At 41.2% G+C, this 27740-nt stretch overlaps 1 protein-coding gene across 9 annotated transcripts in view; it reads right to left on the minus strand.

Moving 5' to 3' along the window:
* SCUBE1 (signal peptide, CUB domain and EGF like domain containing 1) overlaps positions 1-27740 on the minus strand; it is a 249621-nt gene that overhangs the window by 190023 nt on the left and 31858 nt on the right. For 4 of the 9 annotated variants that reach the window (XM_005507093.4, XM_021293887.2, XM_021293886.2 and 1 more), the window contains exons 1-2: positions 21481-21678; positions 18581-18703 (exon numbers count right to left, since the gene is read on the minus strand). In XM_005507093.4, coding sequence (XP_005507150.1) covers positions 18581-18703; positions 21481-21568 — 211 coding nt within the window. In that variant the 5' untranslated portion in view covers positions 21569-21678. Of the gene's footprint in view, positions 1-18580; positions 18704-19757; positions 19926-21480; positions 21679-27740 lie in introns of those variants that run through there. The other 5 variants (XM_065050094.1, XM_065050093.1, XM_065050095.1 and 2 more) reach the window with 3 other exon arrangements.

Genomic DNA, 27740 nt, shown 5'->3' on the forward strand with positions numbered 1-27740 from the left:
TTCTTAAGAAGGGAACCAGCTTCAGATCTGAAGACCAGAAAAAAACCCCTCACACTTTGGTTAAAGACTCTTTTGGTTAAAGGCAGGCCAAGTTTGCCAAAAGTTCAGCTCTCTGGAAAGCATTCAACCCAAGCAAGAATACTAAAATTATTAGATTCTCAAGAGGAGTTTAGCATCAGCACATTTCCACGTGCTCAAAATTATTTGAAGTCCACTCAGCTCTGCTCTTAACATTTGCAAGATCTGACCCAGCTAGATGTATGAAGAATCATTTGAAAAAATGTTATCAATCCCACTCAACCTGACCCACTGAAATTCCGCTTGCCTTTCAAAGTTCCATGGTAGCAGAATTCAATATCTAAGTCCAAAATTTATGAAGAAAATATTGACATATCAAGATTCAATCATTTTTTTTCTACTCCAAATGAAACCTTGATCTTCATCTCAGAGCTAAGTCTGAAAATCCCTTTGCATGAAAAGCTTCGTAAGTCACTTTTTCTATAAGAGAAAACAAATTAAAACCCATCATTTGTTACATCTGCTTCTTCCTGAGATACTTTATTTTTTGACTCATAAATGTTAACATCTTTATTCTTTAGATGCTGTGACCTTGGAAACGTTATGATCTAATGAATCAGAGGAACACACAGTGCAGTTTTTACAGCTTTCAAGTTGTCATGATATTTTCAAGACGCTTGTGCTCAAGAAAACTGTAAAATTTGATAGCCATTAGAACTACTCTGAGAGCCAAGGTCAAGGGTGAGCAGGCTGGAGAGAGGGTAAAATCAGAAAAAGCAGCTTCATGTTTCTCAGTGGAGAAAGGAAAAAGAACAGGTACAATAGGTTGTTTAGCATGATGGTTTTTTTCAGTGTAAATCCCTCAAGAGCCTTTACACTATGGGAACTGCCTCTCCAATGCTTTTCCTATTAGTGTACCCACAAAGAAAAAAAAAATCCATTTTACAACTTCCTTCAAAAATGTCACAAACTCCTATTTTCTAGTACTAAACCAGCAATAAAATGAAAATGCCACGCCAACTTAGTGGAGATTATTTGGATGCAATCTGTGGTATTGTTGGGGTGTTTTTCTGGAAGCCATTTCATACAGTTTCCAGAAAACAGCAAGTAATCCGAAACAGTTTTATTTGCTTCCTTCCGTGATGGCTGAGCACGAAGTTCATTATGCTTTGTATCTTGTTAAAGCACTTATCTGAAAAGCGGGAGGTGGGAGGGAAATGGAATACAAACCAAACTATGTATAGGTACACCCAGCTGGTTAAACAGCACATATGTTTTGAAAGTGTGAACAGCTTCATATTTAGAACTGGCTTACCTAAAAAACATTTAGGATGCATTTGGAAGGCAGATGAGACACTGGCCCATTTATCACTGGCTGTAGGATGGGACTTTTTTACTTCCTATTTGTTTAATTTTTTTCTCTGACCACACTTATTATCTCCTAGTTTTAGAGAATGAACAGACACATCTATTGCAGATGTTTATTTTGTCCCGTGCCTGAATTTGTTTCCTATTATTACACTGATCACAGCAAGTATAAGTCAAATTGTCAAACTGCACAGAGAAAGGATGGCCTTGTAAGAGTCACCTTCACCACTCAGAGAAAAAACAGCAAGCTTTCAGACACACAAGTCCTTCCCTAAGGAGTCAATGGAGTATGTGAACTTCTGAGTTAATCAGCTGTAGAAAAAGTAGGTGTGTTTAGTGCTTGTTATTTTGCAAGTTTTAGTTAATTATCTTTAAATACTGTTTATCATGCAAAGAGAACATTAAAATGTCACTTTTAAAGACTCTAGTGGCTAGACAGTGTCAAGCACCAAATGCTGTAAGCAGAATTCAGCTGGTCCAGCTCATATTGTTAAATGAAACTTGGCTGTGAAAATCCAAACTTTCTGCAGTAGCGGAATGATTATACTTCACATTTTTGGTGAATGACCATCACATTCTTCATTCATGGATAACAAACATGGTCTCTGGAGACTACCTTCCTTGTATTTTTCCTAAATTCACCTTTCCTTCCGCAGTTTCCTGTCTCTGTTCTCTTCCCTGTACATTTCCCTCCTTGCTTAAACTCCTAGTTCAAAGAGTGAGAAGAACATTTTTAGTGGCTGGACATTGATATGCCAATCAAACTGACAAAAGAATCTGCCCCTTTGATTCATTCTTTCAGGATGCCTGCAGTTTGAGGCAGGTATCACTGCTTCAGTGTACATGTACTTTGTCAATGAAAAGTTACCACTGAGGTACAGGGTAATAAAAATTACTTTACAACACACAAACAAACAAAACCCCACAGAAACTGAAAGCTGAGATTCTACATGCACTTGGTGCAACTTTGAAGCCACCTAAATACTCTTTATATATATATATATAAATATATATATATAACATTCCAGGAGCAGAAATGGAAAGGAGATCAAATAAATGACAAGGAACACTATTCATTTAGGACCTTACAGAGTTTTTGACTGCTTAATTGACAAGTGTTCCAACTGCATTAACAGTAGGTTCATGTAGTGTTTCTTACCCAAGAGTACCTTTTGAAGGTCTAAAACCTTTGGACAGCTACAGTCATTTATGGAAAAAAAATAATTAAGCAGAGGTCTTTCCCTGAGGAAAAATATATTTTCTATTCATATACCTATTCATATACATCTCAGCATCATGGAAACTTATCTGGGACCATTCCAGCTCTATTCATGGTTAATACAGTATTTTTCTAGATAATAACAGAATTATTGTTATCCTGCATTACGCATCTTGAACACTTGATTAGAGTTTGTTGTGGTTTGACATTTTTCTAAATTGATATTTAAACAGATTGGCAACAAGTTCTTTGAACTGCAAGTGAGATACCCAAATAAAGATGGATACCTGCAGAGCACATAACAGTTTTAGAGTCTGTCTTTATTTAGTAGCTGCCATGCCCGACAAGCTCAAGCAGAGAGATTTCCTGTTCACAAGCTGTTATGAATGTGAAACATGACATTTGACAGCATTTTTCCCACCACTTCTAAATCACAGCCATTTCCACCACAATTCCCTCTTTTAATATAATGGGAAATGTTTGATTTCACATCTAATCTTGCAAGTTCTTGGAGATCTAATGGGAGAATATTTTTGTGTGCCTTTCTGCCACAACTGGTGTGCATGCATCCTAATAACTATTGCTTCAGTAAGTCAAGACAGAAGGTTATTCCTAGACCTTTAAACTGAAATATGAATCTAAAAACTTTGAGGGAGAGGTTTAAAACAGTGACACTAGCTGATTCATACACCTACTTTTTTTTCCAGCCCCTGTAGGCATCTCCTTCATTCTCAGATTGTGGTCCATCAACCTTCCTTTGCATTTAATATTAAAATTTCTGTCCATTGACAAAATGAAACAATCCCAAGCTTCAATTCTGAAATAAATGTAATTATTATCTGTCCATGGATTAACTTATTTTCTGGGGCTCTTCATGTGGGAGAACAGAAGTTAGCTATTCCTCCTTGCTCATTTCAGAACAAGCCAGTGGCAGATCAAGTATTGTAAAATGGAAGATTTCTTGATATCACACAGCATGTGCTTCATTAGTCCCTGGCAGATCAACACTGTTCCAGTTTTAGGCTGAGACAGCTAAGGCCACAAATAGTTTGAAAGGCTATATAGCAGCAGTTTTCAACTTTCTTGGATATGAGAAACTGTTATGTTTTCCAGCAGAGGTGCAAATCCTGGTATAGCAAATTTATGTCTTCTGACAGCAGACTTGACTTTTCAATCTACTTTTTCCACATGTGCTTTAGCAGTAGTCCTGGGGCTACTGCAGACTCCTGGCTGAGCACCGTTCTGCTACGCTGGTTAACCGCTTGGGAAATACAATGTAATTTATATCATGTAGGATTTGTAAAATGTAGGGCTTCCTGTCATCCTGCATTACTTGGACAAACTCCCTCCTTTGTGTGGGACACATATCAGACATAAATTTTACTAGCCTACAAAAACTCCCATGAAAGTAGCATACAACTCATCTAACTCTGATCAGAGCAACTCTGCATTGCACACGCTGTTGTACACTGCCATGAGAGAACCACTGCACGCACTCAAATGACCTGTTCAGGGCTGCCCTTTGTTGCGACATGTATCAAAGTCGCGTGGCTGATTCTAAACATGATACACAGAGGATCCATGGATTTGTGTTCCCTGACAGTGCTGGACCTAATAGTTATGAAACCCAAGAAACCAAACCTGCCTACTATTTTGTCACTCGTTCCCCAAATACAGACAAATTCCCACAGTTCCCCAACAGCACCCTGTCATGAAGTGAAGGCCTCCCAGCATTTCGGTTTGCAGAGAACAGCAAAGGGCAGCCAGTAAGGACAGCCACTCTCAGTCCGTCAAAAGGATGATAACTGTAACTCCTCACCTCTTAAACAGGGGCTTACTGGAGGACAACTTGGACGATCAAAGCACGGATTCTCCTTTGTTTCAGAATCATTATGTTTATTTTTGCCATAAATAGATTTTCCAGCTACAGAAGTGGTTATCTGGACTACAAAGGTCCACATGATAGTTCAATAACACGCATAGAATGTACTAAGAAACGAAGAGTATGGGTCATTCGTTAAAACTCAGTTAAATAGAAATCCCAAACACCTTGTGGTAATTAAGACTCCAGAGTAACCCTTGAAAGACAAATATGTTAATATCAGCATGTTGCCTACTTCCAATATCAATCATTTAATATTCCACTTTTCTTATCCAGGAGATGGTACTGAGGATTCCATATTTTCTTTCCCTTTTCTATGGTGGTGTGCACTGATAGTAAGTCTGCTTAAAAATCATTTCAGTGCTCCAGCCTAGATACAGATATACTATCTGTATCTAATTTATGTTTTCAGGAGAGTGGTAATTGTTAATTTTTCTCATGAGTCCCTTGCAGGGCTGTGGGTACCCAGCATCTTTAGGAAACAAACTGCATAAAATTAGTTGAGATGACCCTACACTTAAGAGAAATGTCTCCTTTATGAGCTTGACATATTTACTTCAAAAAGATCTGTGAAGACTAAATTGAACAGAAATTACATCAAAGATTTACAATATTTTTTTAAAAATGTGAGATGGGCTTACAAAACACTCAAACTCACTTTTGTCCAGCACCCTTCAGCTTTGTGCACCGTATAGGAGGTAAAAAAGTTACTAGGCTACAGATTTTGTTATTATGCAAGAGCTGAAGATGATTAAGTCACATTATATTTCTGTAATGACAAATTCAACTTGTCACAGAATTGTGTTTCAGCATGTCAACTTTCGGTAAGTTGAATCTTACTAAAGCTGTAATAATAAAGATAATACCATAACTGTGGGTGCACACAAAGCACTGTTGGAAACAGTTCACAGGTCTAAGAGTTACCTCAATCAGAAGTCAGTAGTTTGGGAATTCTACAATCATGAAATGTGGAATTATTTCCAAGATGCCAAAACATTTGGCAATTTTGCTCCACAATTCAGAATTTTGGCACAGCCCCTCAGATTCGTATCAAAAACTCTATTGCCGCAATGTGTAAAATACTTGCCATGTAATTTTGTTTGGGTATACAGATGAAACATCTTCCACACTTTTTTGAAAGTGTGGCCCCAGCCAGTATAAACAAGAAGCCCTAGATGCTATTGCAGTAAATCAATGCAAAAAAGTTTTATTTTCAAATATTAATGTAATTTTTTGGTTGAAGCTTTTTTTTCCTGAAGCAGAGAACCCTGTCCTACTGATACATACTGACAATTCTAACATTTTATTAACAAAGGGAGTTCAGCAGTTATGATGTAGGCTCTCCTTAGTCTTCTAAAAAGCCATGCAGAAATTGACTTTGTGAGCTAGAGCTCTAGGTATCACCAGAGACAAATAAAAACAGAGAAAATCTGAAAACCAGTGGCAAGCAGCTTTTGGTTTTTGACCTGCAGATGTGTAACAATTGTCCAGCAGAAGCACACGTCTACACATAGTGAACACCAGCATGGAAACCACCAGCTTCTCCATCATGACCCTTTACAGACTTCAAAACATTGCCTGAACTCTTTAGCCAGTAGAGAACTAAGCAAGAGCTGGGGCTCCCTGAACAGAAACTAATGAAGTTACACACTCCCCTTTGCCTGACACGCCAGAGTGAGGGTTAGATGAGGCCAGGGCAGGCTGTACAAACACCTATTTCACAATAAGGAAAATCCAGGAAAAGCAGTAAGGATTAAATGTAAAATTCAAACATGAAAAACACCATTGCCGAACCATGAATCATCAAATATTTTCAGTTACAGGCTATGCTCACATCTGATGTTTGGACAAGAACGAAAGATAGAGCAAACAGATGTAATCAACTAGGGTTGCCAAGAAATTAGACATTTCTGCTCCAGTGTTCAAATACCCTGTATGAGACAGCAAACATAGCATCCAGCACCGTTAATACCATTCAGTAGAAAAAGAATGATACTGCAGATATGGAAACAGCAACATGCACATTTGCTTATATTCATAACCTGGAAATTTTCCTTTTGTAATTTTATGTAATTATATTTGTTTGTTACATCGGGGAGGATGTTAAGTAGAAAGAACCAAAGAATGCCTACAAGTTCTGTACACTATTCAAATAATAATATGCATTTGACAGAATACGCTACAGAAAGCCAGGCAGTCTAATTGTACTGCTCTCCTCCCCAATAGTAGAGGAATGAAAGCGGAAATGTTGATATAAATATTCATTTAGTCCTGTAGAGTTATCCTCAATACTCTCATTTAGACAATTTATCAACAGATGCCTTTTACAGCAATGCTATTTTATTACGCACAGAAAAGCAAAGGCAGCAGTTGCTTGACTAAAGACTTGGTAACAGTAAATCCAATAAACAGTTGTTTCTTTTAAAAAAAATGGACAGTACATCCAATATAGAGAAACATGATGTGACACTCAGGGTAAACAATAGTGGATGGGAGGCTGAAAAGAGACTGGTGTTTATGACTCCCTGCTCCTATACAATTATTTTCTAGTATACTGCGCATGGCTAATCACCTGTCTACCAGCTGTGAGTTTTGCAGAACACCTGTAGAACCAAACATACTCATTTTCCGTTTATATTCTGAAGATGCAATTAAACACAGTGATTTGAATGAAACTTCTGGCACGAGAAGCCTTTAAACCTCTAGCTGCATTCTTCCATGTTCCATTTAATATCATCTACCCTAAACATCCACTGGCCCCTGTCACAGACTGCACATCAAGCTAGACATCTTTAGTCAAATTTGGTCTGTCCAACTTACACACTTCTCATATTAAAAGATAAGTATATACAGACATGTGTCATGGATAGGGACCAGAGTTCTTTGAACCCACTGCAGAGCGCCCTGATTTTACGTTCCTGTAACGGGTATAATTTAAAAACCTTTGTCTACTCCATCAGCACAGAATATACAACAAACTGGACAAAAAGGAAAAATTCTAAAAAATGCTTAGGAGGTGTTCTAAAGAACAGATAACTAAACAAACAAGACTGATATTCAAGAAGGTCTGCCCATCTCCATAACTGGCACAAGTGACTTTTCTTAGAAGTTACTTGTAAGTGTGCAGAAAGGTCTAGCAGGCTTAGTGTAAAGGACTCTTAATTTGCATTTAGCTTATGCAAGCAGACAACTCAGCTATTGGAATTAAAAGCAATGCAATTTAAACACAAGTATAACCATACAGTCTGGCAGCGCTTCCTGAGTAGGATGCACCAAGAATCTTAAGGCTGAGTTCTAAGAAAAGACAATTTAAAAAATCAGCTTTTTCCTAGAATAAACTTGCGGGGGGGAGGGGCAGGTTGTTTGGTTTCGTATTTTTAACTATATGCCTGTGCTGGAGAGGTAGGAGCCTATTTTAAATTAAAGAATACAAAATGTAAAATTGAAACTGAGAGGATGAATTTCATAATGATCAAACGATAATACTGCAGCTTAAAAATCTCCTGTCCTTGTTAAATTCAAAGCGCAATTAAGTACAGAATATTTTCCACTAATTTCAATGACCTCTGAATCTCACAGCTGCAGGTTCTTTGGCCCAGATACACCTTATCCAACTTCACACATCTACATTGTACATGTCCACATCTGTGTTAGAAAGAGTCTGTTATTGTCAGGACACGATTCATCTGACCTATTTTTGTCTCAGTTAATACAAGGTGAATGCCACTAAGGAAATTCCTATTTCTCTCCATCAACTAAAAAGGGAAAACAAAGTGAACAGCTTAAGTGTACTGGTCTCTGCTACTGAGACCTATATTTGGACAGATGAAATCCACCCTTTGTTCTCTTCAGATACCCCTGAAATGAACAGAAACTCTACCGGTATACCAAATGTGCAAAACATAGAGCCAGGGCCTCCCTCCCAATATAACAGACTTTATTTTTACTAGAAGTTAGGTCTCAGGAAGGAGTGCAACGTGAAGACCATAATCAACTGTCTCAGCCTAATTTAAATGTTAAAATAAATGAATTATCAGATGTATTATTAACAGTTGTAATTATATGCCTAGCACACCAATTAATTGGAGTGAGTGACAAGCGTTCACTTGAGGATAGAGAAATGCAGGAAACTATTATTTCTATTAATTCGCACACTAATTTTGTAAGTTGTGACTCCAGAAAACTGTTAAAACAAAGGGCACCAGTATGTTTTCAAATTACCACAGGACAAGTAAAGTAATCCCACCCCCCACCAATCCAAAAATTTTACAGCCAGCAGAAGGCACAAAACCACATGGAGGAGACATTTCTAATTAAATGCAATGAAAGAGAATAATGGTTTCCCATATTCAATCTAAATAATTATTATCAAAAGGGTCTTAGCATTAAAAAAAAAAAAAGTCATTTAAGAAAGGCTTACTGGTTTAAACATAAGCTGTTTCCGATTATAAAGTAGAGCTTTTAATTAAGATTAGTAAGCCCTAATTCAAGCTATAATTTGGTTCCTCTAGTTAGCAAATGTCTATTAAAACTGAGCAATTAAGGTTAAATGGGTTGAAGCATTTAAAGCACTCCCTCCTGCTTCAAATACTATAATAGAAAAGGCCATGTTAGTGACTAATTCAGACCAGAAGACATGTATTTCCCCTAAGTTTTATACTTCCTTGTTGATCATAAAGGTCATCAAAGAAGAATCCTTTGGTAAACTAGATTTTCAGATTGTTATATGTTTGTATGTTACAGCTTACCATGCATAATTTTAAAAACAAAATATAAAATAGAATTCTGTAATTTTATAAATGTAGTATAATTTTTGCTCCTATTATGGTTTTTCTCCCTTAATTTTACATAGTTTGGTAATAAAAATACATAGTAAACTTCCCAGTAGTGTATTTCTCCCTTTTGCTAGTTGTGTTCATACTTGGCATAATGGTCTTAATCACATACGTTTTGTGTGTACTTCTGACAGATAAAGGCAGAAGTATACTACAATTAGTATTACTTACATAAAGTGCCTTTCAAAGCACCTCACCTTCCACTTCTCATTTTCACAGCTTCTTCAAAGACTGAAATTCTTCATGCTTGGTCTCGTCTTTGAGATCAAGCTATTTTAGCAAGTTCAAGGAAAAACAGCTGAGCAAGCTTGAGGCCTGTATTTCTGAGGGCATGACACACACCCTCCCAAAGCCCTGCCCAGCTGTGGCAGAGCCCTCACCCAGCAGGACCCTCTGCAACACTCACACCCAAATAGCAAATCTCTCCTGTGTTCTTTGCACCCTTCAGGACTTTCCACAAGCACACAAATCAGATAACATAATCAAGACACTAGGCTGTCCTTTTCATTACATATGAGTCCTACAGAATATGCTGTGTGCAAATAGGATCATTCCGGTGGCTTTGTAATTACAAACACTAGGACCTTCCTCAATGAATGGCAACATTAAGAGAAACGTGCTGAGGGGACAGGTCAACTCCGAGCCGGGGTGGGGTGGGCGGGGGCAAGAAAGAGGTGGAGAAAAAGGAAGAAAAAGGGAAAACTACAAGATCTAGCAGGAGCTGGTTTGACCTGAAGACAGAAAGCAAGGAAAAGGACCTGTAAAGGGTTCTCAGAGCTTGCAGCTACCAGCTCTCCAGTCCCAGAGATCTTGCTGTGGGTCACTGGCTCTCAGCATACTGCTGTAACTGCAGTAAGCCACCGACAGAAAGGACAAGGGAAGGAAAACTGAAGAAAATAAAAAAGAAGCACGTGAAAATACACTAGGAGAGGACAAAAGAAAGAGAAGTAGGATTTGCACTATGGAAATGACAAGACCAAGAGACAGCTGAGTAATAGAATACACAAGACAACATAATGAAGACTGCAAGGAAAGGGGACTACACCACAAGTAAATGTGACGGGTGGGAAAACAAGGAAAACCAGGCAGTGTCTGGCAGATGTCTAAAGAATTAAGACAAAAGAAGGACAGGTTCTTACACATTGAGCTTAGTACATTCTATTTATGCTCCTTCATTTTATTATAATTTTTCTGGCAGAAAATTTACACTCTATATTTGGGGGAAAGGAGAGGTTCCTTCTAAATACCAAGTTTACATCATCACAGGAGGCCACCCTGGATTCTGCAGCTTAACAACTGCTGAGACTGATAAAATGTTATACATATTTATAAGTTCCCAGAGTACCTACAGACCATCCAGCAGACAGGGAGCTTATCAACTATTTAGAGAAATGTCCTTGGATAAAACCATATTTTTTCCAAATTGAGAATTACATGTAATGCTGCTGAAGAATGAGACCAAATTTCTAGTGCTATGGTATTTGTTTATGCAAAATATAGCAATAATTGTATCCAAGAAGCATTTCTGGAGGAAAAGGGCGGGGGGGAAATTAAAAAAAGAAAAGTTGGAGCAAATGTTCTTTTTTTTTTTTTTTTTTAAGGAAAAATGAAAGATTTCCAAGCTGGACCACCAGGGGAGCTGTTCAGTGAAGCAGCACTATGGGCTGCCAGAAAGTAGCTCTGAGAGGCAGGACAGGGTAGAGAGGAAAAGGGAGAGGAGAAAACAATGGGGTGTGTGACACTTGCAGACTGATGGTACTGTGAGCAGTGAAAAGTGTCATGTCATCCCAACTAAGGAACATTCTGGTTTTACTGAATAAACTGCCGAACAACGGAAAATGAAGCCATCTGAAATAAATGAACAAATCAAATTGAGGCTCAACCCTGGCCAAAACAAAAGCCCTATTCAAGGAACAGAAGTGGCAAGAAATAGAAAAGAAAAAGTTATCATAATCTGTTAATTCACTTAGGCTCTAATAAAACTCTGGTTTATTACAGAATGTTCACAAGAGTATTTTCTTGCTTGCTACTTCTTCTCCATCCCCAAAGAAACTCCATCCCTGAAGTAATTCGGAAAACTGGCAAGCTGAGAATCAAGTATTAAATGGTACCAGACAATTAAAATGAAAAAGAAAATATAAAAAAAAGGCACGGAGAAGACCTCAGAATTGAATTCTGGGAAACACTTTTATCAGCCTAAACCAAAAAAAGATGCATCATTTACCCAATCAAATAAGTAGGATTTACAGAGAGGGGGGGGGAAAAAAAAAGTTACCAGCTTAAATCGAAGCAGCTATTTTATATTCTCCCTTCCCTGTTTTTTGACAGTATGTACAGCTTCTGGAAGCTACTTTCAGGAAATCAGCACAATGGCTTACCCAGAGTAAAGCTATGATCTGTGTGAATAAAACTGGGAAGGAAGGTTTGACCCTGAAATAAAAATCACTACAAAACTGGGAGGTTGCAGAGTATCTCCTTCTCTGTGGTCAGCTGGGCTGCTGCAGCCAACAGGACAAAACCAGCATCACAGGCCTGTAGCAACAGATCTCATCCAGAACACAGCCATTACAGAAGGGTGACATCAAATTCAAAACATGACATTAATGTCATCTATTCAGGTATTGTAACTGTAAAAATAGAAAGCACAGCAGCTTCATTACCTAATATTCACTGCAGACCTCAAGATTACTGGACATCCAGTTCCAAAGCAATTAGATCAGCATCAAAGCCTCAAGCACTAAACCGAGATCAAGGCATAAAACGGTTATACAGAAAATAACAAAATTTGAATAAAGATATGAAAAAAGGCTGAAACAATGTGTAGGAAAAAATGGTCACATTCCATCTTCCTGCAGCTTTTCAGAACAGACAAAGAGTGTAGGTATTTGAGGTGTTTTAAGTGGAAAAAGAACCTCAACACACCAACACAGAGCTATTCAGAAAATCCTTTGTTGCCCTGACAGATACGTAGCGGAACATTAGTAGTAGATATTATTAGTGGATTTGACCAAACTGACTTCCCACAGCACCTTCTTGAAAGCAATAACAACAAGACTATGGATGTAGCGACAATATTCAGCCTGAAATGAGTCAATATTTGCAAGATCCCAGAGGATGACCCTTCCTTGAGAGAATTAATCCACCTTCTACTGCAATTAGAAGAATCATCTATCAGGAAGAAGTCACTTAAGCTGCCTTGTTCAGTGGCATCTCTGTTATTCAGCAATGAGACAGACAGTACAAGCCTGAGACCACTGCAGTTGTGCAAGCATCAAGATGCCCAAGTTTCCGAAACCAAAGGATACCCAACAGTGTTCTTTTACTCCCACAAAACATCACTGATAAAGATGGTCCACTTAAGAAAAAATAGCTGAGAGTGGATTGACTGCACACCACAGAGCTCTTAAAAGAACTGGGAACATTGTTCCATCTCGAAGACATCCAAAAGCCTCATACTTAATCATCCCTGCAGAGAAAAGAAGGCTTCAGTGTGAGATACTGGACCAGGAGCTGGGAAGTGAGAATGCTGAAGTGTCCTGTGCTGGTTCCAGGTTGCTGTTTCAGAGTAGCCCTGTAATAATAATTTTATTGCTAATATTTGTTTAAAATATTTTTAAAACAGATCTAACAAATAGGTATAAGAAGAACCTTGGCCTCACACCACACAATTACTGAATATGATAATGAGTGCGTTATCTATACCATTTCTGATTCATTGTAATTGCAATGAGCTTTCATTTTATACTTAAGTCTATTGTTGCAAACACCATGAGGAGTTTAAATTTTGGCTTAGGGACATTATTGCACTTGCAGTATGAAGACAGAATTGCATGTCCTATCACAAGAGTCTCAAACACTTGCCAAAGTAAGAAATTCACCATCTTGTTGTTTCCACAACAATAGAATTCCTAATTCAGAAAAGGGAACTTTAGTTAACAGTTCAGAGATTATCTGTATGATACTCTGTGCTTTTCTGTCTGCAGCAATGTACCGTGTCAGAAACAAAGCCAGACATCACAGAACATATGGGAATAACAAAAGCTAGGTATATCCATGCAAGTATTTTTCCAGATACCATATTATTTCCATCCACTGTACACAGACAAAGGTTAGGAACTACGGTAGAAGTTGCAATGAGCAGCATATCAGCCCCAGATTATGAGATGCCTTCCTAGATTGTTTGGCTGCACATTTTCCAGAAGCTTCCTTCAGCTAGGCAGCCCTTAGATGAGCACCGATGTTCAGAAAGGACAATTAAGTCTGTGTTTCCAAATGGACATACACAGAATATAACCTGTGATTGAGACAGGAATGGTTTATCTTATTCTGAGATTGTATCATGCCTATATCCAGTGGGATGCTACCACTGGGGCAATCAAGAATAACAGCCCCCTCTGCAGATCAGCATGATCACCTGCCTGTTTACCTCGAATGATTACTTACGTTAGGAAAAAGTCTGCAAGTACCTCAATATATGACAAACAGCACGACAACTGCACAGGCTTACTCAACTAGTATTCAAGCAGAACTGCTGCTGCTAGCACAAATTTCCAACCTGAAAATCACCCTCTCAAGGCAGACTGACAGCATACTTTGCCACAGCACATGTATGTTGCTCTCAGTGCAAAGTCCATCAACAGCATTATGAAGCTACACAGCAAGAATTTAAAAAAAAAAAAAAAAAAGTACATCTAAAAGTTTTGAGCATGTCTCTTCTGTACAGAATTCAAGAAACATAACAACTGTATCAGACCGATTATTAAAAGAACTGAAGAATAGTTATGCAAATACTATGAAAGACAGTAGAAAACACACACCAAGAGGGAAATCTTATTCAATATGGGAAATCTTGGAGCAGAGTTTTGCAACCTAGAAGCAACAGGTCCCAGTGAACATCTCTTAAGGAAAAATCACATCCACCCAATCACATCCTCTATATACTGAAGAGAAAGAATCCTACACATAAGGTATCCAAAAGAAAAAGAAACTACAGCTAGAGGAACTCACTGAAATCACAGTCACACTGGGGATAAACAGTAGGCTGAAGGAAAAAAAATGCTTAAAATAGAGAATAAAGCTAACACACTAACTGGATATAAAATTGGCACATATAAACAGCAACCAGAAATTATAGAGTATTTTAACCATTAATGGCACAAGGGTTTGGAATAGCCTGAGAAGTAACACGGACAAAAACCTCCAAACCTTAGGTTTAAGAGCTATAAACTGTTCAACGACAGAGTAAAAGAGCAAACATGCGGCATTGGTATCGGGGACAAAGAAGACCCTGTCGAGGCCTAGGGGAACCTCAGGGCTTGGAATCCTTTTGAATCCTCTGGAATCTCTATTGCTTTGACAGAATTTTCCAGCTAACAATTTTATTGAGATATCAACCTGTGGGGAGACCAAAAGTCAATGCAGAGAAGGCAAGGACAAAGACCTAGGGAGCATGAAAATGCATGCTTGCAGCTGAATGCAGGCCACTGCATTTGAGTTATTGACTAAAATCACAACACGGAAGACTTCCTAGGTAATAGTAGGTCTGCCAGGGCAACTGAATCAGTTATCAATGAATAGGTTTTGTATGTTGAATAGAAATGGACAATTGAAAGCAAATATTTTTTTTTAAGATTACCAGGGCTGGACACATTATTCTGTCCTATGAAAATACCAGCTAGAGAATTTGTGGTCAAAAGATACTGGTATAATATGTGATATGGGGAAATACCACCATGGCAATGCTGACCATATGGCTTGACAAAGCACAGGGGATAGGTGGTTGTAAAAAAGTTAAACTGAAAACTACAGAGAGGAGCAAGAGACAAGACACCTGAAGAATGAGCAGTTCTTCTGTCTGGAGAAACAACTGTGCTCTGTGGAAAAAAACAGGTCAGCTGGTTCAGGTAAGAAGGCTAACCAGAAGAAAAAAAGAAAGAAAAAAGGTCTGCAAGCTGTGAAGTGATCCCAAATCCTTGGAAACTCTGGAGCAATCCAGTCCAAAATACATTTTGGGAGAAAAGGAAAGTTCAGAAACAAATTCCCTGCTAAAGGCATTTAACAGACTGTCAAGAAAATGTTTCATTTTAGTGTAATTGCTGCTAGGGCTCTCCACGAGTCCCTTAAGGAATGTTTCTGTTGTATGTATTTCTCCCCACCCTTTAGGTCAGAGCACCAAAATATGCACAAAATCCTGCACAAGTGCCTGCGCTCCACATCTCCTGCATTAGTCTAAAGATCCCATTCTTTAAAATATTCATTTTCTTTAAATAAAACACTATAAATAAATACGCAAAAGTACATAAAATACATATTCACGTACTGGGTATATCTGTACAAATATGTTCTCCGTCACTTTTATAAAACTTAAGAATCATCCAAATCATGTTAGTTCCCGTACCCTAACCCTTTCTTTCAAAATGGATTTTAAGTGAACAAATGTAAAACTTAAGACTGGTGTTTAAAGTAAATTAACATGCACACCTTTCTAAATTAATTGTAATGCCTCAGTATAACCTAAACTGGCAGCTCACTAAAATTAAATGGAATAAATTTGATAATATAATTTCTTTAAGCTCACTGCACTATATAAGTTGCAATTCTGCTTGTTTAGTAAAATCTGGCTGTATGTAAGAGCCTGTATCATAAGGGAGTTAGTCATGATGTAAGGAATGTCCTTTAGACATAAAGCAATACCAGTAGATTACTACAAACTTGGTTAAATGGGCACATTATCTGTGCACACGACATCCTTTTCTCATCAGTAACTAGTTTCAGTGATCAAAAAAGCTTATTTAGAAACGCTCAGCTATAAATATCCAGAATTGCTTCATGACCCTGCTTTGGTTCTGGCACAACAAAAAACACTCAGTGTATTTCATCTTTGTTATTACAAGCACAGTCCCTTCTATCTGAAAAGATAATTTTAATGGCTGATTACTGGTGTTGTCTTATGACAGAATATTAAATACCAATCAATACTGCCAGTCTGCTTATTTCTGTAGGTTTTGAATACTTGACCTCAAGATGCAAAATCAAGCCACTCTATGTGAACAGCAGACCTGAGACATACCTTAGGTCTCCACTGTGTATGACCCTTCCTTCACCTCTATAGGTTTGAGTTTGCTCACTTACAAAAAGGACATAATGACATCTGCCTGCCACTGAAGGTACAAAATGTCAGTAACAAAGTTTCAAAGTACTTTGACATCAAGTGAAAATGTACTACATAAGTAATCTAAAATGAGCTCCAAAAAGGAAGCATCCAAAAATACTTCAAGCTTTCTGCTTATCTCTAAGTTTGATATCAATTACAAACTTAAAATATAAACCTGATGCAAAATCTTCAGAACTCTTATTGTGATATTTTTTAAAGTTATATATCACACCTAGTAATACCTGGTTTAGACACCTCACATTCATTTACCTAACGCTGAACAATTAACATGCATGCAAAATGTGTTGCAGTCTGCCTCAGCTTACCTTACTTATCAAGCTTATCAGACACTACATTCCATCAGATACAAGTTTGACATCAGCCACAGAAATTCTATAATTCTGTATATCATTCCACAGACAAAACTTGTTTTTTAATACTTACTAAGCTCTCTTTTTTACTGAGCAAAGGTAAGTCCGGCAAAGAGAAATATATGTATTCAATAATCATGAGTATCAGCCAGGTCTACCATTAAATAGAGCTCAACAGCTAAAATAGTAGTAGTTAAAACTTAAGGAAGCTTTTGAGATGGAAAACCAATACAACAAGCAGCATCCATTTCTGAGAATGCTGTAACCTCCACAGCTGTGGCCCTGAGTACATTTTCTCTGCACAAAACTATTCCCTTGAAGGGACGAATAAGAGGAAAAAGTGGTGCTGAATTATTATTGTTTGCAAGAAAGAGAATCTGGCTTCTAAACAGCAGCTCAGAGATGCTAGAGCACCAAGAGGTGGACAGTAGGTATTTGTCTCTGTCAATGTTAAGCCCAACACAGAAAAATATGACAACCACAAAAATGCTTTATGAGGGCACTTGAACAAACACTTTGGAAGTCCACAGAGAATAATATGTGGTTTCAAATTTTTGTAGACTTCAGCAAAGTCATTTCTAGGTCTTTAATCTTTTTAATGGACTGGCCATATACATTTTGAAAAACTTTCAGTCTGCTAGAGAAAGTTAGAGACTTAGAATTTTTATAGCTGATAGGCATCTATGAGTAGGTAGAAACAAACAAACACCCCCACACACACACCTTGTATCTTATATTTTTAAGGTATTCTGCTGCAATTACAATATTAGGTCTTTTCACCAGAGAACAAGACAGAGTACATAAAACCTGAAATATGAGTGTACAGAGTACCTAATAAAACATGCTAGGCCTTTTTCAAGTGCAAGGATTGATGCAAGGACATACAGAAGCAAAACAACTTTTTAAAGTCTGTGGAAGTACAATAATCTGAAATAGTTCCTTTTCAAATAGTGTTTCACATACTAAAAATACATGATCATGACATGTTCGTAGGGTGAAAGAAGCAAGCTCCAGTGTCCTGTTCGAGTTGACACAAAACAACACCTACTGCAAACAGACCCGGAGGAACGAGGCTCTCACTGGGTGAGAAGAGTGATGGTTAATCACACCTTAGCCAGGTGGAAGGTGCAAGCTTCCCTGCGCCTCAGAGGGACCCGAGGAGAGTGACCGAGACAGGCCGCAACACCGTGCTGGGCCAGGCTGAGGAGGCCGCAGGGCGGACGGCGGTGCAGAGAGGCGGCCCCGGTTCCCCGCAGCCCCGCTGGCTGGCCTCACCGAACTCCTGCGGCTGGGAGAGACGGCCACCCCGGCTCCCCACCGCGGCCAGCGCACCCTCCCTCCCCGCCGGGAGGGAACCGAAGTCCCGGCCCGGCGGCCGCGCCCCGGGCGGGCCCACGTGCCAGGCGCGGCGCTTCGAGCCCCGGCGGCAGCGGGCCCAGCGCTGCCCGGGACAGGCTGGTGCTACCCAGGAGGGGAACACGCCCACCCCAAACCCTTTTTAAAATTTTATTTATTTTTATTGCTGAAAGTGGGCTGGCGGACACGATGTTTGCGATGCGGGACAATTAGCAAAAGCAGCAGGGGGATGCTTGCCAATAAACACCGAGATTTGAGAGTAAGCAGCTGTAAATCTGCATTAATCGTTTCAGGAATTCAGCTGTTTACAAAAGCTTTTAAAGAGCAAACAAATAAGAGAAGGGAGGGGAGAAAGGAGAGGAGCCGAGCTGTCCTTACCTTCACATTGTTTCCCTTCGCCTTTATAGCCTGGCTTGCAGATGCATTTGTAGGATTTTGGTGTGTTTTGGCAAATTGCATCGATGTGACAGTCATCCGTAGCTTCTGCACACTCGTCAACATCTGCAAGCACAGAATGAACCCCAAGGGGACAGATAAGAAGGGAGACCTGAGACACAGAAAACCATGAAGGAGAAGTACTCCCCCTGAAGAAGCTGTTTGCTGGCTTGACTTCCAAGTGTCATCCTGGAAATGGGAACAGCTAAGGTCAAATAACAAACCAATGTGTTATTCTTCTGAAGTCATTTATAAGCACTGCTTCACCAAGCTTCTGCATTAGGAAATCATTAGACATATGAGAAATTAGCATCAGCTGTATAGGTCTGGACTCACATCTTCATAAAACAAAAGAGTGCTTAAATGATCTATAAGAGGGAAAAAAAAAGCCCATTTACATGTTGTAGCAAAGAGATCTTCTTAATTTACACTAGTTTAAATAAGCTATGCTGGTGGGGAAATGAGAAAAAGAAATATTTGAACAGCAAAACCACATTAATCCTTTTTATTAAGAGGAAAGAAAAAAAAACCCAAACATATGAAACTCTGTAAGTTAGCACGAAGAAAAGCAACCTGCATCATCTACATGGACTAAAACCCATTTAGAAGGGAAAGGTCCCAGCAGCCTTCCCAGCCTCTGCTCGGGTGGGTGCCTCACTAGTGAAACGGACTCTGAAAGGGGGGGACACAGACTTCTTTTCTTGTTTTCAGGGTAGGAAGCCTTTACAAACATTTCAGTGACGGGCATTCGTTTTCTCCCCGGGATTTAAAGAAGATGGGGGAGGGAGAAGGATGAGAGAGAGTCGAGATTTGGTAGTCGTGGGAATGTTAATGAAGTGAACATAGAAGGCAAAGAAAATAAAAAAGCTCCGACCTATTCAAGGATGGGGTGTGCTGTTAACAGGGGAACATTTAAAGCCCTGCCTAACCTGCCCTGCCCCCCACTGTCCCCACAGACGGTCCCCGGCCACCCCGTCACTCGCAGCGCCCTACGCGAGGGGCCGGGGCGGCGGGGCCGCCGCGAGAGGAGGCGATGTCGCCGCCGTCAGAGACCGGCGCTGTCTCGGGGAGACCGGCCGGGCCGGCGCTGTCAGCCGCGGCCGCCGTGTCAGTAACGCACCTCACGGGGACTCCCTCATCATGTCAGGCAGGCGAGAGCCACATCTGGGGCTCCCGGGAGGAGAAAGGTAGGCAGGGGAGCGCCCTGCCCTGGGGGGGCAGGTGAGCAGCCGGGTAACAACCAGCAGAGCTGCAGAGAGTAGAGTCTCCCCTCTTCGTTTTTAGGGAAGTGTCGAGGAAAGAGAGGTGCTGCGGATGGAGGGAGGAGGGCATCCAACAAGAGACATGCGCAGCTGGTTTCATGCCAAATAGATTAACAGATCCTCAAAAAAGGTGCACTAAAGTGAAAACGCTTTTATTGTTCGCTTAAAATCCTCACGCGAGTTGTTTCAGAAGTGCTCAATCAAGCCATCTCCAGTGATAAAACACGGATCCTTCAAAGTAACCGGGGACGGGAGGGGGCTACTTAGAGAGAGAATAATCAGATATTGTGGCACGGCACACAGAACTTCTCTGAGATGTGCAGACCAGGAACGGCCCCGCGGGGCACCTCAGGGCTCCTAGCAAGAGAACTGCCTGCACTCAGTATTGTTGTTATTATGTTTTGGTTTTGTTTTTTAAGAAAAAAAGGAACACTTGCCCATTCCCAACAGCAAAGCATTGCATTTTCTGGAGAAACGCAGAGCTGCTGTAATTTGTATACTTATCTCTTGTCCATTCGTTTATTTTAACCGCTGAACCGGTTCAGATCTAGCTATGATTTACGTGAATTAGCTGAGGGGGTCCGAGGGTGTTGCCCAGATCAGACACAGATCCAGTCAAGCACGAAAAGAAAAGAAGGGGGGGGGTTTGTGTCTTTTTTTTTTTTTTTTTTTAATGCTTTGGTTCATACTTTTGACTCATTAAACCGGCACCCATCTCCCATCAAGATCAGCAAAAGTGACAGCTGGACTCTTTATAATGCCGTCAAAAATTCAAACTGCATTGAGCCAAGGGGGACATTTCACAGCAACCAGAGGATGCCTGGGAGTCAGGCGTGAATGCCAATGAGTCAAATGAAAGGGCAAAACCAAATATGAGCCCCTGCTCTGCTCCACATCTCACATTGCATTTCTTGGACTTTAAGAACTTCTACGCTAACTTCGTTCATTTTGTTGCGCTTAAACTCTTGCCATCTGACAAAAAGGGATTTTTCGGCCCACCCCCACTCTCCTACTTCACCTTAAACGATTTATTCTAGCACAACTTCAGAGACTGCACACACATCTTAAAGGAATTACTTTGGGCTTACAACGTTCCTATGCAGATGGGGGGAGGGGGGAGGAGAGCGGTTTCGGTGCCTTTTTTTTTTTTAACACCGGAGCAAAGACTTAATATCATTACTGCTATGAAACAGATACGAGCGCGGCTGTTAGGAAACGGCAGGTCTCTGGGCTAATGCGCAGACAGGGAAAACTTGTGAAGATATAATAGACAACGCTTCCCCTGTGGAGTCTCTAGGGTTCAGCACAGATTTATCACGTAGGCACTTAAAGGAAAGTAACTTTTTCTTCCCAGTCTCTCCCTCCAGACGTCCCTTGGCTCCGGCAGTGTCAAACACGCGAGAAAACGACTCCCCACCACAACTTCCAACACGCCCGGCACTACTCACAGCAAGAAGTGACCTCCCCCTCAACACCTTACACCAGGGAGAGGAAAGCGGACAAACACGGTCCCCCCGGGGCCACGGCTCCGCGCTGTCCTTGCCTTCGGGAAGGCGGCACAGTGGCGGAGCCCCCTCTTACCTGCGCCCCCGCTGCCTCCCGCCAACCTGCCGGCCCAGGCGAGAGCGAAAAGCAAACAGCAGCGCCGCGAAAAGCAAACAGTGCCCATGATAATGATGCGATCCCCGGCCCCCGGTGCCTGTCTGCGATAAGGGACGCGCTCGGGGCCGGGCGCGCGGAGCCGCCGGCGCTGACGCCCTGACAGCGCCCCGCTGATTCGCCGGGGCTCCCGCGGCGGGGGCGGTGCCGGCCACCGGGGCGGGCCGGGGCGGGCCGGGGCGCTCCTCCTGCCCCCGGGACTGCCCCTGCGCCCCGCCGCCGTCGCCGGTGGTGGGGGGTGGTCGGCGAGGCGGTGGAACTCCTCCCCACCCCCGAGAGATGTCTGTTAGTCAGGCTTAGCGCGGTGCTTACCGGCGCGATGCCCGCGCCACCGCAAGCTGCCGCTCCCGTCTCCCAACAGGTAGGAAGCCCGCAGAAAGCCGTTGCAGCCGTTACCGGGCTTCGACCTCGGGCGTACCCAGCTGCGCGAGCCCTCAGCTTTGTTCCCCTCAGGGGCCGGGGCGCGCGGGTGGACCGTTAGTGACTTCCCCCCCCCCCCCGCCCGCAGCTGGGAGTGGTTCTTTGGGGGGCACAGTCCCCTGCCCCTCGCATGGAGCTGCGGGGAAACGGCTCCCCCCGAGCTGCGGGCTCTGAAAGCAGACAGTCCGGCCAACCCGGCCGCCCATCTCCTTGACAACAGCTGAGAGGGATTTTCCCCCCTTCCTGGGCTCAGACTAAAAGAAAAGTCGTCTACCCCCCCCGCCCGCCTTCCTCTGAGCCTCGCCTAACTCCTAGCACTGCCGTTCCCACTCGCCTCAGGTCATTACCAGCCGCTGGGTTTTACCAGCTCCAGCGCTTTGAGGATTTTGCTTGCAGAGGCGCTTGTCCCTCTCCAGCCGGCCAGCCTTCCCCCAGCTCTTCTCCTCCAAGCCCCACTGCGACTTCGCAGGTGACCCGTGCGGCCCTGCCCCGGGTGACACGCTCCCCCAAATCATCAGGGAAGCTGTAACTGCCCCTTGCTGCAGCCATGTGTTTCTGAGTGTCATTGTCACCACCACCCTGAAGGAGAAAATCTTTCCGTTTTAAACCCAAACATGAGAAATTTGCCCCCTTAGAGGCAAACTTCTTGACCCTGGCGTCTTCCAGACTGTTTTTAAAGGACTGAAACAGCTTGCAGACATCCCTCATTAGGACTTTGCACCCCTATTCGCTTTACACCTTTGTTTCTTTCACAGACCCCTCCCTACTGAAATGCTTTGCTACTTTAGGTTCTAACTCCTCCTAATTCCCCAGCGAGGCTGTCCATTGTATGCGACATCCACTTGTCATCTGGATAATAAATACACTCCACCATAGCCTTAGATGCTTCTTTTTGTCAAGTTCCTCCCAAATGTATGCATGTTTCAGTACAATACACTGGGCCAGAGAGTAGCACCATTAAGTATCTTTAAGCCTGAGGAGATGGGAAGGAAACGTTGAGAAATGTTGCTCAGCCTGGCTGCTTGGTAAATAAAAGTACATGCCACTATCTTTTCCCCTCATAAAACTAAACTTGTGCACAGCGCAAAAGCTGTTTGCTTTCTGAATGTTTACACCTCTGCTTTGAGCATTCCCGTCCTTAATCCTTTAGGGGTGGGGCAGGGGTATTATTATTTTAATCCCAGCCCCTTATTTTTGTGTGAATACGCAGAGATGCGGTTGTGAATTCCATGCCCGAGTCTTCCCATGGAGACCATGAGCGTTACTCCCATGTAGGTCCCCAGAGGGATTACCTGGTACCTTAGAGCTCCACCTAGCGAGGTTTATGCCACGCTGTAGCAGAGCGAACATCTCAATAAATTTATCTGCTGGTAGGATGATCTTTACCCTGTTAACACCACTCGTCGATCTTTCTGGAAAGGCTCTTATTTTCAGAGACTCTGTAAGTATGAGTTTTGCCCTAGGTGGAAAATAAAGCTAAGCCTTCTTACTATTTTGTTTGAAATCTTTCGTAATTGGCCTTGTCATCGCAATTTCATGAAATCATGCTACAATTTATCATGGGATATCATGGGATGAATTGTCCAAAATTTATATTTTCCATGAAGGAATTCACTAAAATTAAGGCTAAAAATTAAATATCTCAACTTTTAAAAAGTCAGCGTGTAATAAAAAGGTTTGCTAACTCAACAAAAACTCAACAAAATACTCCAATTGCCTTGGTGACTTGCTCTTTAGCATTTATTATAAATATCATGTTAACTGCATCTGTGAAGTTACTCTTACAGAAACCACTACACTTGTGCCTTTTTATCTTCCCTGATTCTATGCATTTATAATTGGTACAGAACTAATACTACCTGTATGGCACTCAGGAAAGGAAGTCACTTTGATCCAAATATCACACTGTCTATAATATATATGCCCTTCTATACTCCAAGGGTCACATGCAACCGAAAGCTAAAGATCCTTCATATCAGGTGTCCCTCTTCTAGCAAGCACATCTTATTTTTTTTTTTTTTTCTTTAAAAACAAACACACAAAAAACCCCAAGTTCCTAACTGACAGAACATGAGAAAATACAATAGTATAGTTTTTCAAAAGAGGGCCTGAACCTTAAGTGGGTATCATCACATACAATAAAGCAACTTCTTCCAGTGTGGAAACTAAGAGCAAGATTCATGACCATAAATCTGCTCTGTATAACTGGGGTAAGCAAAAGCCACCTGAACTGAATGTAGAGTAGGCCTCACCTGGAATCACTGCCTCTGTTTAAGCCTGTACCAATGTACTTGAGCTCTGCCTGAAAACCTTTGGGCAGTCTGCACCAACATCTTGCACGGGCTTCTAACGTTCTTCCGTAACAACATCTTTAAAGCTTTTGGGAAATATTCCAATAAAATAATAATAATTGATACATTTTATTAGGACCCATCTCTTTACAGAGTAGAACATCCATGAACACCTGCATACTGAGAATGCCAAGTGTATATAAATGGAAACATGGCTGCAGAACAGTCACCTCGCCTCCAGAACACCTTCTACCACAGATGTGCACCATTTCAAGAATACTTTGAGAAGACAGAACAGCATCTGCAGAATTATTTGGTTTCCTGGTTTGCTATTTGTGAACACCTCTAAATTGAGGCACATGCTGCCGCAGGAGGCAACACAAGCTATGGACAGGCCTAGGAATCACAGCAGTCACTGGACAGGCTGTGCAAACTTGAGTAAATTCCTGTACCTCTTTGCTTGTTTCTCTTTCTTCCTTCTGTCCATCTTGCCCATTTACAGGGCAAGCCAAATGTAGCGGGGCCTGTCTATCACTATATTAATACAACACCTTACAAAAGAACAAATTAAACTCATTTTGCCTGTCTCCCCAGTTAGGTCAAGGAGACATATAAACTCTGATAGGAGAATCCTTTTTTTTAACTTGAGTTCTTTCCCTGAAGTGTAGTCCCCATTCCTGGAGACATTCAAGACCAGGCTAAACAGGGCTCTGAGCAATTTGAACTAGTTGAAGGTGTCCCTGCTCATTGCAGGAGGGTTCAACTAGATGACCTTTGAAGGTCCCTTCCAACCCAAACTATTCTATGATTCCATGAAACCTGCCTTCCTCAGAATGGGGACAGGGAGGCCACGTGCCAGAATTTGTGCAGGGAGCATATACACTATGAACCCTTAACTGTGTATATCCAGACTTTATTTAAAATCTTCTTTCTTCTACTGGGAAGAAAGATACAATGTAAAAATCCAATATAGACTATTTTGCATTTCTACAGTACTTAGCACTTTTACTTAGTACTTAGTACTTTTGCAACTAGAGGCCATGGACATGCATAGCACAACATGCTCAGTGCTATATTACTTCTTTCCAGGAAAATATAGTCTCTAAATTTCTCAGAAGCAGCATAGCAGCATGCAGCTGAAGTATTTCAATGATTTGTCCTTGTACTTAGGAGAAAAAAAAAGAAGGCCACCACAATCCATAACAAAAGTTATAAATAAGAAAATTCGGTGTCTGAGAGGATGAGATTTTTTCTTTTTCCTTGGAGGGGATGGGAAATTACATAGCAGCTGCTCTAACAGTTAAAAGGGGATGTTCATTCCATAACTTTGGTGAGATTACAACCAATTTTATCTCATTCTCTCATTGGTAAGACAATGGCTGAAACCTTATGGAAAGAGTGGTAAATCTGGGTATTCTGGCCAAAAAAATTGTGTGAGTCAGTGCCAAACTTTGAAGAGATACATCAACTCATGCTTGAGGACAGCAACTCTCCTGTTTCTACTGTGATGTCACCTTCCTCCAAAACACATCACCTGTTTAATCCAACTGACCGTCCCCTTTCATTTGCCAAGGTGCCAAAGGAGATTACAACCCATACAAAAACATCTTCTTAAACCTGTAAATCTTTTAACATGGTGCATCGTGATACATCTTATTGAACATTGCATATCTACAAATTCATCAAGCTGTGTTCCCCTTAACTGTCTTAAGAACACTTTTCCATCCAGAAAACTGTTTTAGCAGCTAGAAGCGGGGAGAAACATTACTAGAAAGAGTAGTGCTTTTTTTTTGTTTGTTTCTTCCTGCTTGGATTGTACCCACTGAGAGAGGAAGATGATAATATTAATGAAGAGCTGGAACATAACACCATCACCACTAAGAGTAGAGTAGATCCTCCGTTACTGGTATTCACTGCATCCTGGTAGAGGCATGATGAAGGTTACTTCCCAAACAGGGGAATAAGGACTTCATACATAAAGAGTAAAGGGTAAAACTTCATGACCTGGATTATGCAGGAGACTGGATACAGCAGTCTCCCTTAAAATGAATAAGGGACACCTATAAAAGCTGTACAAGGGATTGCACAGAACAAGGTTGTGTGTACTATCTGTTACGAGATTACACTGTAGCAGGTAGGAGGACAAGGACCTGTGGAAACATGCAGCTGAAAAGGATACTCTTCTTAAAGTCCTGTTTGTCAACTCTGTTGCCATAATATTTTTAGAGGTGGTGATGTGTCTGTGTTCACAAGGAAAATGGCAGCAGCATTTTGAAATGGTTTGATTTTAGGTAGGGAAGGCATAAGAGAACCAGAAGGGCAATCTCAAGGGGGCAGTAGGGAAGGAAAAAAAAAAAAAAAAAGAAGACTGGGGAAACAGTACCTGAGCATTCAGATTTCTGTGCCAATAGACGTTATAGAGAAAGAGAATGGATGGCAAGAACACTCTTCCCTCTAAACAAAAAACATACCAGCTGATAGAAGCTAAGCCACCGTGTATTTACCTGGACTTCACAGAAAGATGTAGGAGGTGCTAAAATGTCAGCATCGAATCCTATCCTGACTACAAAGGGGATGAAGTGAGCAGGATCCCATTACTCTTTGTCCATCTGCTAACTTTAGACCAGAGTAGGATCAGAATCTTAACTCAAAGACTACTTCACAGAAGCCTTCAAGACAGTGACTCTGTGCTAGTACAAGCTCTGGCTCCTGATCTGGTACAGCTTACTTACCATTGTATTCTTATCATTGGCAGCTCAGTTACTCTAAAAATGAATTTCACTGATTATTGTGATTGCAAAGAAATACGTGGTACTGCTGCTGTTTTAATGTGCTATCCTCTTGAACACCTGGGTTTGCACAGTCTAAAAGATCCAACAACTCAGAAGAAAGTACTGTCATTTCTAATCTTAAATCCTGAATGGTCATTAACTCCTCTAACTGCATAGGACAGCAACAAGAATTATAACAACCCAACAGGTGAGAAAGCTTTTGGGTTGTTTTAGGTGACATTTTATGATCAGTCTTTTTAAAGTGAACTTATCCTTCAAAAATGGCTACAGCTGGCTCCAATTTCTTCTTCAAAGCTCTGATTAGGGCATTCAAGCAGAAGTACTTTCTGTTGTTCCCTTTCTTACTGTTATTCATGATCTGCAGTCAGTTATCTGTGTGCTTTCCCGGTCTAATCAAGGCCCTGAACATGCAAGGAACACTGAAGCATGTACATATTCATCAGCAGGACTACTCTTGCACATAGACTTCTGCAAAGACTGCCTCAGCAGGCTCAGAATTGTATATTGCAAGATAAAGAGAAGGGGCCATGGCCTCTACTCATAGTCCCTTTATCCTTCAGCTTAGCTCAAAACCAGATGTGGGGAGTAATATGGCTCTAATCCACATGGGCAGTCCTCTTTGCTCCATAGAACATAACATGACAGCATTTCAGAGGAAAAAGCTGATTCTACTTCACAG

The sequence above is a fragment of the Columba livia genome, chromosome 1 (genome assembly GCF_036013475.1).
Source record: "Columba livia isolate bColLiv1 breed racing homer chromosome 1, bColLiv1.pat.W.v2, whole genome shotgun sequence".
NCBI classification, from domain to species: Eukaryota; Metazoa; Chordata; class Aves; order Columbiformes; family Columbidae; genus Columba; species Columba livia.